The following is a 12,076-nucleotide window of genomic DNA, read 5'->3' as shown; positions in this document are numbered from 1 at the left end:
GCCACACCCCTGGTCGACAGCACTTCAATTCCCATCATGCTCTTTGCGTACGTGACGTCAAGTACGGGGGAAGTGGCGCGGGACGGTTGAAATACTCACAACAAACTACGAAAGACACGTTTGAATGTTACAGCTCGACTGACATTTTGGGGCATATATAACTTTTAGAATAACCCGTCAGCTGTAAAACCAACGTCGGGGAGTTTTACGTTTACTTTTCCAAGTAAGCGCTAAGTTCAATTGTTCGCTCGCTCGACGTGAAATTGGGTAGTAGCGAACGCTAATGCTAACACAAACTTTCGTTTCTGCTAACACCGCTAACGCGTCAAATAGCTGTTCTTTTTTCCCCCCGCGTACATCATGTCATTTGCTAGAGGCGGATGTCGGACCCAACATGGCAAGGGCCTGAAAAAGCCCCTTCGCCCCAAGAAGACAGCACCTCCTCCCAAAAGAGAGTGGGTGGTGAGTACATGCTCGTTTATTAACCTAATTTATGAAGCAACAAAACAAGTGAGTCCTCGGATTACGACGCTATTGACGTAAAATGAACGTGTACGTAAATAGGAACGCTGCCTAATCTGCCACTAACATACAGTAAGCAGGCTGTAAATTACTTTCAAATAATGCATTAAAAGATTTCTAGCTAGTCACCTCTTGCTTATTTTACACCTTTATAAGCAACATTTTGGTTTCAGAGCACCATCAGTGACCTGTCCGTGCACAAGCTGACCCCCGCGGAGCTGGTAACTAACGTTTAATGATTTAGTTCTAAAATGTCTTCAAGCAAAACTGACTTTGATTCCTGGTGTGTCCTCAGGACCATCGCCATGAGATCCGCAAGTCGCACAACAAGGCCGCCGCTCAGTGGGAGCTGCGAGAGAAAGCGCTGAAAGCTCGCCTCAGGCAGGCTGGATGTAGTCCTCTGGATAAAGCCAGTCAAACAATCATCAGAGAGGTGTGGCATTATTTTCAAAAAGGTTTGTTTATTCAAATATTCTTTTCCTACTTGAAAAAACTTGTATTGGATTTGTATGCAGGTGTTTTCTGACAAGCTGCTGCTGCAGGATGTGCTGGCCCGCTCCGACAGAGCCTTGGCTGTCGTCAACGACCTGTTTGGAGACTCACCACGCAGGCAGACTGGTAGAATAACTAACGTCCCACCTTTTGTTTCTCATGTAAATGCACACAATGTTTGTCTAATTTCAAAGGACATCCCAGTGTGACGGTGGCCCCAATCTTGGACTCTCCATTTTTCCAGAGCTCCACTGGGCTTTCACCTCTCAATGACTCCATGGTGGATCAACAGGTGTTTGACTGTACCGCAATTGTTTCTACAATGTCTTGGCTGTTGTTTTTGCACTTCCAACACATACTCTTGTATTCAAATTAAAATAAAAACCTAACTTTTCAGGCTGTTCTTGAACCAGACGACGACGACAACTATTACTACAGTGATACTAGACGACTACTCCAGAGGCAAACACTTCTCCATTGAATCTAAACCGCCAATTAAAGTCAAACACATTCACGTAGCTTTTTTTTTACAGTAAAATTCAGGTGAAGAATAAGATGGGAGGGCCCCAGCGTCAAAGAATTCGTCCCGGTGTCTCTGAGCGCAGATTTGCAAGTCCTCAAACTCCCTGCGCACCAGCCCAAACTGGTAATTGTTTTTTGTGTTTATGTTGGATTTAAAATATCCACATGTGATGTTTATCTTGGTTTTGGTTTCAGTGCTAAATGCCACGGCAGCAGTCCAGCGTTTACGGTCCAGACGCAACCATTCGGAGGAAGCCGTGCAGGATCCTTCCTTCCTGGTCTCGCAAGTCCTCAACCCTGATCTTTCTCCCAGGCTCCCAGGTAGCAAAAGACTACACACCCTCTTGAATCATGATATTCAACACACTGGCACGTAAATGTTGTTATTATCCCGTAGGCAGCTGTCGCTCGGCCAGGACCAGGAAGCGCGCCTGCAAGACGCCAGAGCTGAACGGTTCCTCCGAGGCCTCTCTCAGCACGGAACCATCCGGCTTGGATCTGCTGCAGACCATGCTGGCCCAAGTGGAGCTCGACTTGGATTCCTTGAGCCCGCAAACATCGACACAGAGTCGGCAACGCTCAGCACAAGGCTTCACTGGCTTTTCCGTAGCTTTGGTCTCTAATCTCGCACGCCTGGTTCAGCTCCTCAAAAACGTAATGTCTGAAAAGGCCTCACGGATAACATGCTGAGCATTTCTCAGAGATGGAATTGTGTTCCTCAGCGAGAATATGACGCACAGACTGCGATTGAGGAGAAACAAAAGCTCGAGGAGAAGCTGAAAGAGCAACGAAGCTTGATTGACGCTCTCACTGCAGAGACCATGATTTTGAGAGAGGAGACATCCTCACTGAAGGTGAGATGTGGTGGGCTGGACCCCCCCCCACACACACACACACACCGCTGTTTGTAGACTTTCCATTTCCTGTCTTGCACGAGCTGTTTTTTTGAGATTTCTCTTGTCTACAGGCAGAGTTGCAGCAGCGGACAGCCGAGCTGGAGAGGAAGCTGGACTCTGTGGTGTCGGCAATGGCGACGCACATCAACCAACCACAAGGCTCTGACGTCATAGCTCCAGGTTCATACATATTAACTTTGTCTGGACTGTGATTCATTTGCATACCACTAGAGGGCGCCGATGTACCACTAATGGCCTTTGTAGCACTTTTGAAGAATCACAAGAGTCAGGAATTTTGCTCTTTAGTGGCCTTGTGTTGTCCAGTTCCACAGCCCGTTGCCGAGCGACCGCCAGTTTCCGTATCGCCCGCCATCCAACTCTCCTCACCTGGACAGGGAGATGCCTTGCAGCCAATTCCTGGTAACCTCAATTTGTTTACCACCACTAGTCAGACACTTAGTTCATTAAAAATAATCATCTTCTCACAGAGACAGATCAGGTTGCCTACAAGGAACTCCGATCCCCCAGCTCGGCGTCCAGTCTCGTCAGCCTGCCTCTCGCCAGCCTCCCCCTCACGTTGCGACTCTCTCCCGACGCCTTGGAGGCCAAGATCGCCAAGCTCTGCCACCTCAGGGACGTGATCGCCGATGCCCAGAGTAGCCGTGCCCGAAGCGTCGGCGGGTCGCCCGGCAACGGCGGCACGCAGCAGAAGCGCTCGGCTTCCGTCGGCACAGGCAGAGTGACGCCTGACAGGACTTCGCCGTGGCCTGAGAGCTTTGCAGGGCTCGGTCAACATGTCAGCCAAGTGAACCATCAGGTGAGCGACAAAAACTTCATCAAGGACTTCATAAACTGGCCCAAATCTCTTTGCTTTTTTGTAGGGGACTCTGAATAATAACAGCGCGAGCAATGTGCAACAGCGCCTCCTGGAGGTCAACAGGAAAAGCGCAGCAGCCAGAGGCCGATTGCTGGATCTGATCGAGCAGCAGAAACAAACCCTTTCTGCCAGAGTGTCTCCGTCCGTCTCCCCCGTGCCCCCCTCGGCCTTCAGCCCGAGAACGTCAGGTAGACCGTTAGGCACGGCTACCTTGTGGTTTTATTATAATCTCATCGATCGTAAGTGATGGCTGTCTTGTCACCTAGGTGGCAGTGGAAGCATGGACGGATCCCTCTTGAAACCAGCAGATGACAAACGGTGAGCTTAAATACTCATCATCATTTGAGAAGGCATTTTATAATAACTTGTTTAATCCTCATGCTATAGATCAGCCGGTTCGCAAGCTTTTTCTCGGCATTATGAAGAGGCTCAGAGGGATGGAAGCACGCCGGTAAACGCGCACAAACGCAGTTGATGTGTGTCAGGCATTTCATTTACTGTATATAAACGTGTCATTGTCCCTCCACAGCAAACACAAAAGCAGCAAGTACAGGACAGCTGCTTTGCTCTGTCTGCACACGTATGATGACAAGGAAAGCACTTTGACAAAATCGTCACAATTCAATGTTTTGCTTTGATCGCAAATAAATAAATTGTCTTTCTTGCACTCAATTCAATTGACGAGTTGTCTCATTTTAACGTGGTCACTTTTTGCAGCTCGCTGACAAGCTATAGTACCGAAGAAAGGTCTCCCGTGTGTGCAGGGAGGGAGACAGGACAGGAGGCGATCCAGTGCAGTGCAATGCAAAGCCAGTAGGTGGCAACATGGAGTCACTCCCAAAGCCTCAACGGTAAGCGTGGCATTGTTAAACTGACTGATTGTTTCGATTTTAAAAATATGTTTTAATCAACCCCACTCTGAAAATAATGTTACAACCCAAATTATACAGCACTTTTTAACAATTCAAGAATGACTACAACGTACTCTATGTAACCTAATCAGGAGTTTAAAAAAAAATGGGGGTGGATGGCAGGTCGGAGCTCATTGTGACCGGACAGGAAAGTGAAGGGTTAAGGGTGAATGGGGATTAACCCCACCCGAGTGCTTCTCAATGACCCACACACACAATCACCATGGGGACTCAAGACTTTTCTCATGTGATTGACCTTAAAACAAATTTATTTTTACATTGACATTTTGTTTACAGATAAACACACAAATGCGTCATGATGAAGGAAGATAATAACATCCACATTGATTAAATATGGATTTAAGACTCCATCGGGCTCATCCTTGCAATGATATGTGGGGGTAGCATTGGTCTGTTCATCTCCACGTGCCCCCACTTCAACCCCGTGAAGGAGGTGCAAGTCACTCAGCAAAACACACACTCGTACGTTGCCGAGGTTCAAAGCACACATTGCGCATGTCTTCTCATTGGCAAAAGATTCCATTTATGGACGTTTTTGCCACTATCCTGTGACACGCTCCTGTAATATTTGTTTGCATTGTAAACATTTAAAAATAGTCTGAAAATGTACAAATAGTAAAGTTGCTTATCCAATATTTCAATTGAATACAAGATAATGGCTCTTATTGCCGCTAGAGGGAGACATTATTGCAATCAAACGCCTTTTGAGGCGTCTTGGAGCTATTTTAGAACTTTCAAATCAGATTTAAATCGCAAAAGAAGATGTAGAAATCTCGCTTTTTTTATATTGTAGTTACTGCACGGAATCTTAAAAACAGTATTCTTAAAGGGACTGTTTGAGAATATTTCAAAGTTGGACTCTGAATGGAATGTTTTGTGGAGAGTGTGCGCGCGTGTGTTTTGGTTGCTATTTGTACGCGTGTGCCTGTGTGCGCAGGCGTGTCTCCTGCAGCTGCGCAATGTTCTGATCTGAAGCGGCCCATTGCTTGCTGTGAAAATATTATCGCAAGTGTTTATTATTACTTTGGCGTGAAACAGTGGGAGTGTTGTATGTGCGGGGACTCTACTTGTGTGTGTGCGTGTTAGTGTGTGTAGGGCCAGCCTTTTGGGTCAGGGAGGGGCGTAGTATCTGTTTCCCACCGGCCAGCCCCCGACCCGTGGCCCATTGCACTCTGGGTAACGGGGGAGGCCTTTTGGAGTTGATTAGTTCCGGCTGGATCCCAGATAGAGTTCTGACAGCCAGGAGAAACGATCTCTCAGCATGATCCCCCCGCCCCCCCATCTTCCTGACACACACATCCACATGCCTGTCTCAAACACAATGGGCCGAGCAAGGAAAGGGCTTTTTAAACAACTCCCCTTGTCGCCATGCATGGATGAAAACTTGTATTACCTTCAACTCCAATTTTATACAATCACCATTTAAGGCGATCGGAAATGACGATGGCACAAAAGTCGCCCCTCTAGCACCACTTTTGTCGAGGCCTTTTACATTGACAATTGTCAAACCTTTTGAGTCCAGCAAGAAATCTTTCCAAGGGTTTTATTGTCACTTTTTCAAACGGGAGCCCAGGAAGTCCAGTTTCAGAAGTCCCCCCCCCCCCCTTTATGCACAACACTCGCAGTCCATGATGGATGCTCGGATCAGCTCCATTGAATGTTTCGAGTGTTTTTAACACGGGACAAAACACGCCATCCAGCGTGTCGGACACCTGTGGCCCGCTCTGGCATCCGTCACATGCACCCCATATCCCCAGCCCCCTCTCAAAAAAAGAGAGCATCATTCACACACGTTCTCGCCCCCCCCCCCCCCCCCCCCCCCCCACTGAGATGTGCTCTTTCTCCCTCTTTCTCCACACTTAATTGATTAAAGGCCGTTTTCATAAATCAATTTGGGATGCACATCAGTCAGCCCCGAAAAGCCCCTACCTCACCACATTACACTCAGCATGCCCTGCCGCTCTCTCTTGAGTTTGTTTTCTTTGGCTTTGCAACATGAATTGTGCAAATTGAGGCACTGGGAGAGACTCAATGACAGACACTTTCCATTCAGGTTTTTCCAAACTTAAACCTGATTAAACTAAATGTAGGGTTGTGCAGCTCTCCAATATATATTTTTATTTTTTACATGATTATTATTTCTTATATTTTTTATGGGTATGATGCAATGAGTCTCTTGCCGCGACCCCGAGTTGGTCAGGTCAGAATTTCGAAATGAATGTTTCTGATGACGTGGCTCCATGTGTCATTATCATCGCAGTCATCTTTTTTTCCCCTCCCCTTCGCCACTGCCGTAGCGGATGCTTGGACACCAACGTAACCATGACACCACCCTGTCTTATTAAAAGTACAGCGTGCCAAGTTGCAGTGCATTGTGGGAAGCGTGCAACAGCTGCAAGTGATATGGCTGACTTTTATTCCCCCCTCCTCCTGCCCGATCCTTCCCCAGTCTGGATTTTCTTACACTTTGCCCTTTTTCTGTCTCACTTTCTCCTTCATCTTGATCTTTTGTTCTTTCTCTCTCCCTCCCTCGTACCCCATGGCTCCACTTTTGACTTGTTTCTCATTCCATTCCCCGTCCCTCCATATTTCTCCCCCCTCCCCTTCGGAGCTGCAGGGGTGTTGGCTTTAGTGGTAGTGAAAGCGGCGTTGCCTTTGAAAACAGTTTGTCTTAATGAGAAAGCGAGGTTGCTGGGGTCACAGCTGAAGGCAATCGCGGCCCTTTCCTGTCTGAGGTGCCGCTGGACCAGGTCAAGCTCAGGGTCACGCATGGCCGTCGCCTCCGGCTGGGTCCTGGTGCCGGTTCTGAACCGCTGCCAGCGTGCGTGTTGAGAAAAGAAGCGCACATCTGTTTGTGATCCCCCAGAATGCTTTGCGTTCCAGACCTGCCTGTCGAGGCTCGAGGTAGTACGTGAGGGCGAGTGAGCTACGGCCATCTTTGATCACAAACGAGACGTGGAAAGCAAACAGAACATAACAAAAAGGCAGCGCTAGGAATACGAAGAGCATGCTACGCTATATATTATTGCATTAGCACCCTTGGTAGCATGACTTAATCGTAGGTTTCTTTTTGGGGAAATAACTGAATAATATTGTGCTTTTTTTCAATTTCGTAGTGAAGAAGCAACCAAACGTCGTTTTCCAGCACCGGACAGGACTCGGTGGTGACCTGGCAGCTGTTTTCGCTCCCCTCAACCTTGACGAATCCTTCTCCGCCTTCCAGAAGGTAGGCCGCAGATGAAACGTGGAGTCGATCTTTGAAGCCGGACCGTAAAACAGACGCATATTAACGAGCGTAGCTAATGAGCTACAGCAGGAGCCGCGTCGTCGGTATGTCGGTCGGCCGTGTTTTTTGGCTCACTGATAAAAAAAAATTGTAATTGAGAATGTGAACGGTCATCTGACCCTCTACTACTTTGCTATAAGTTCTCTTTCAGCTCTATGGTTATAATCACATTTTACAAACAAGTCGCCAATTCCCCCCGTTTCCTCAATTTTAATCTCGTCTTGTTTTTGTTTGTTTATGTGCTTCTTGTCTCACACACACACACACACACTGCAACTACGCACCATGCACAATCATAAACACACACACACACACTTGCTCACAGCTCGGCACACCTGAGCCAATAAAGCCGAGTGTTATTTTGCCAGGAAAAGCAATCTCATTCCCTCCATCCTGCCGCCTTTCCATTTCACTCCCCCAGGCCTTAAAGCCTGCCCGTGTACTGACGTCTCCCAAAACCTCTGAACACTATGACACCCCCACACCTACACACCCTTCCCCTTCTTACATCCCTCCCCGTAGATATACGTATATTTTTTTTTACAAGGTCTGTCATCCCTGCCAGGACCATAAAAAATACATCTGGAATCACACTCTGCACCCCCCTCCCCACTACACACACACACACACACACACACACACACACACACACACACACTCCCATAACAAACTACAAACACTGAAATAACACCGCTGGCCTAAAGTGAGATGTTCCTAATGAGAGCTGGCTAGGAGGAGGAGTCATTGTGTGTGTTTTTGTGTGCGTGTATGTGTGTTGCTGGCACGGACGCCGTGAAACCCGACGCGGCCTCGCCGCCCGCCCGCCCACGCTGGTCGGGGCCGCTTTGGATTGGGCCCGTTGCCGTCCCTCCCCGAGAGCTTGCTGTCTCACGGTCTGAAGCGTGACTATATATACATTTAATAAGGGCCTTTGCGGCGCCGTAATGGGCACTTGGGCTCAGGCTACGGCCCGCCGCGCGTCGGGATGTGTCGGTGGATGATACAAGCTGCTCAAAGGGAGGAGAGCAATTGATTCACCCGCTTGAAAGAAGAAGAAAAAAAAACCTTGAGTGCAAATAACCGTCGACAAACAAAAACAAAAGACACAATGTTTTATATTGCCTGCCCATGCACAGCACAGTGGAGTAGTGGTTCACAATGGCAAGCGGGTTCAAATCTCAATTCCAATACCTAGATTAAATATTTGAGGCGTATTTTCCAGAAATTGTTGGTTTCCGCAATCCTATTTGACCAAAGGCACACAAAAAATAGAAAAACTCATTCTTCCTGAAAGGGATCCAGTGTTGGATAATAGAAGGCTCCAAAACCACCCAGAAATCTGGCTGTTCATTCTGGGGTTTTTTCAACCTAATCCGAGCGAGGGGTTCGCGGCGGACACGGCAATGACGTGAAAGCTTCCCGAGTTTGCATTTGGAGCGTCTAAGAAGCAACATGTGCCACTTGTAATGTATATGTTCCCTTTTACTGTATATTTGAGAGACTCGTAAGGAGGAGGGGCGGGTTGGTGGCTTCTGCGGTAGGTGACCCCCACACGTCCGCTCTGCTAGAACCTTTTATTGTTTTGTTTTGGGTTTTTTTTCTGTCCTGTAAGACTTGAGGGGGGGTGGAGGGGATCTATTAGAGTCGAATAGAATAGAATAGAATGGAACAAGCCTTTATTAATGCCGCTACGAGGGCAATTCTGTTTTCAGTTACATTGAATAGAAAATCAAATGTTTATTTATTTTCAATCGCGCAACAAAAGAGACTGGACTTGCGAGATGCCAATGTCATGAAAATCTGAATAACTTGTTTCCTTTTCTCCACTGCGAAAAATACATTTTCTTTTCCATTCTCTTTTGAGTCTTTCGTCTTTCTATTGCATATTGCTCGCCGGCTTTCATGACAGCCACCCCCACCCCGTCCCTTCCCCTGCTCCAAAACCAGTCTCCCTCCCATGCCGGGCCTCCGGCCAGCTTACTGGAGCGGTTTCCTGAGTCGGCCCAGATTAATGAGTGTATGTCAGTGTGTGTGTGTTTGAGAGAAAGCGAGAGAGGAAAAAAGAAGGGAGGATGAATGCCTCACCACACCACAAATTGTGTGTGTGTGTGTGTGTGCGTGTGTGTGTATGCATGCTGACTGTACAAGCCAGCGTGTGTGTTTGTGTCGGAGGTGGGTTGATCTGCGGCCTCCAAACCAAACTTTTTATTTTGCGGATTTTCTTCGCGGTAGAAACTGGATCGGATTTGGCCGTTTCACCAGAAGTCACCGTTGATTGCAATCAAGAAAGCAAAAAAAAGAGTGATGACCTTTGACCTCAGAGGTCAGAGGATGGGAAAGCTTCATTGACGAGGCTCTTTAGTGCGCGGATGGTGAAAACAAAATCATGAGTGATTAAAATATCTAAAAATAATGTGCTGATTAAAGCCACATGTTGAATTGATGGTGTGTGTTTTGGGTGTGTGTGCGTGTGTGTGTGTGTGCGCGTGTATGTGGTCACAGAAAGCGAGGAGGAAGCCAGCAGAGGCCGCTTGGAATCAAAGCAGCGGAGAAAAAAAACAGTTTGTCTTCTCTCCAAGCTCTGATAATAGCGCCACGTGAGTCCCCTTCACGCCGTGTTTGTTTATTCTCACAACTCACACACACACGCACTTTCGCCAACACACAAACGCACCGTGATGTTGACGTCATCGCTCACATGTGGACGTAAACATGAAGCTGAGGACCCCCCCCCCCATCGTAGTTGGAGGGGGTCTCATAATGGCCAGGTGGTTTCAGTTAGGGCGCGCTCTCATGAAAGCGGACGAAAAATCAAAATAAATGTGTTTTCTTAGTCAGGTACGCTGGAGTTTTTGGTGGCTCGCGGGAACAGCTGAAAAGAGTCAAGACGTTATGATTGTTGTTTGTTTTAGTTTTGAAAGCTTCTTGCCGGCAAAGTTGGTTCAATCGAATTATCGTGGCCTTTCAGTGGACTAACATTGAACTTTAAAGAGGGGCTTCGTTCATGTCAGAGCTGCAAGGTAAGCGGAGCTGCAATATTGGCAAAATATGTCAAGGTTGAAAATTTCAAGTCAAGTTTCAGCTTCGTCACCATCTGATGTTATTTAGTATCCGTTCCCAAAATGGCCGCCACAAACGACAACAAACATGCTTATGCGTTTTAAGCGTCTGATTGGCTCAATTCATCCTCTCCTTTGTGTTGTGACTCCCGAAACCCACATCAACTCCTTTCGGGTGCATTGTGAAGGTCTTATCTTCATCCAAGCGCAGACATAGCAGTCACAAAACAAACCTCAGCGTCCGCCATCCACATCTGTGGTCCGACACGCTGTCAGTCATTAATTAGCCGCGAGGTGGGGAGGGGGTTCTTCCTGTGCTGGGCGGCATGTGCTTATTTGATAAGAAGTCGTCCGTCAGGAAAGAAAATAAACAGCCAAAGCGTGCGGCTACTGCGAGAGCTACTACTGGAGCGCAACACAATATTTACACCAACACACATGCGCACACATTTGACTCGCACTGGAGCTGGGACGCGCTTGCACAAACGTTTGCGGTGGTGTGATTTTGGCCGTATCAGGATGAAATCGGTATTACGATTTCAAATCACAAAATGAGTAAATCGCGATTCCTATCCGACTGACGTTTTTTGACCAATATATCCCCATCCGATTTATTTTTAAGTCGATATAACAATTTGTAACGTGCTGATGTGCGCCCTCTAGTGGTACAAGAAAGAATGAGCGAGTTTTTCTTTAAAACCATTTATTTCGGCATAACTTTTCAATCTTTATTAGGATTGATTCAGCTGTTTCACTTTTTTCATTTCCATGAGCTATTGTGACAATGACAGGTTTTCTTCCATTGTCTCGATGATGGTGTCAGTCTTGCGATATCAGCAACTCGACCGTTCTCATTTGCAGTGATGATGTGCTGATGGATGTGCTCGTGAATTCCCCAATGGGAGAAATCACTGACTGAAGCAAAAAAGGAGGTGAGGAGGAAGGGGGGGTGAAATGATTCCCAAACCTTAATGTTTTCCACATGCTTTGGAAGATTGTCGACGCGTATGATTTGTCGTTGGGGAGCTAAAAAAAAAAAAAATAGGCGACTGTCAGTGTGACATTGTCAAAGCCCAACGCTGACGTTGGGCACCGGCCAATGTTTGCCACCGCCCTAAAAGGAGCGTCTCCACTCTCAGTTGGAGAAACATTGTGGCTTCGCAACTGAAAATTAACAGCGTGGCTTTTTTTCCGCAGACGCTTCTTTTTACAAACAAACAACACTTTGCTCGAGTCCTTATAGAAGGAGTCAGTCAAAATATATCAATATTTTTTGTTTAGCGTCAAGCATCAGTTGAATGTTTACAGACAAGACTGTACAAGAAAACCGCTAAGCTAGCTAGCTGACAATTGAGTGAAATCTAACAATGTGGCTTTCTTGCTATCATATTTTTGATGTGCTTTTGGGGTAAAATAGCAAATTGCGGCCGTTAGATTGTGTGTCTACTTGGTCTTTGATGTTGCATAATCTGTTTTTGTCTGTATGTGTG

General features: G+C 47.0%; 1 protein-coding gene across 1 annotated transcript; it reads left to right on the top strand.

Moving 5' to 3' along the window:
- Positions 1–58: 58 nt before the first annotated feature.
- spice1 (spindle and centriole associated protein 1) lies at positions 59–11,903 on the top strand. Its single transcript, XM_037279453.1, has 20 exons — positions 59–462; positions 696–743; positions 818–955; positions 1,038–1,140; positions 1,209–1,306; positions 1,412–1,476; positions 1,548–1,660; positions 1,732–1,857; positions 1,934–2,190; positions 2,259–2,390; positions 2,504–2,612; positions 2,757–2,852; positions 2,921–3,249; positions 3,314–3,497; positions 3,576–3,627; positions 3,697–3,760; positions 3,839–4,160; positions 7,358–7,467; positions 10,030–10,124; positions 11,410–11,903. Exons 1-17 carry the CDS (start codon positions 361–363, stop codon positions 3,893–3,895), a joined length of 2,073 nt encoding a protein of 690 aa, XP_037135348.1. The 5' UTR covers positions 59–360; the 3' UTR covers positions 3,896–4,160; positions 7,358–7,467; positions 10,030–10,124; positions 11,410–11,903.
- The last annotated feature ends 173 nt before the right edge of the window (positions 11,904–12,076 follow it).

Source organism: Syngnathus acus, chromosome 20 (genome assembly GCF_901709675.1).
Source record: "Syngnathus acus chromosome 20, fSynAcu1.2, whole genome shotgun sequence".
NCBI lineage: Eukaryota > Metazoa > Chordata > Actinopteri > Syngnathiformes > Syngnathidae > Syngnathus > Syngnathus acus.
This window is presented reverse-complemented; position numbering and strand designations above follow the sequence as displayed.

What these genes read in the sequence shown, in the direction of transcription:
- spice1 (XM_037279453.1), top strand. Translation starts at nt 361, where the DNA reads ATGTCATTTGCTAGAGGCGGATGTCGGACCCAACATGGCAAGGGCCTG. An exon ending in ACTCCATGGTGGATCAACAG is followed by an intron (nt 1,307 to 1,411) that starts GTGTTTGACTGT and finishes CTAACTTTTCAG; the next exon opens with GCTGTTCTTGAACCAGACGA. An exon ending in AGAGGGATGGAAGCACGCCG is followed by an intron (nt 3,761 to 3,838) that starts GTAAACGCGCAC and finishes GTCCCTCCACAG; the next exon opens with CAAACACAAAAGCAGCAAGT.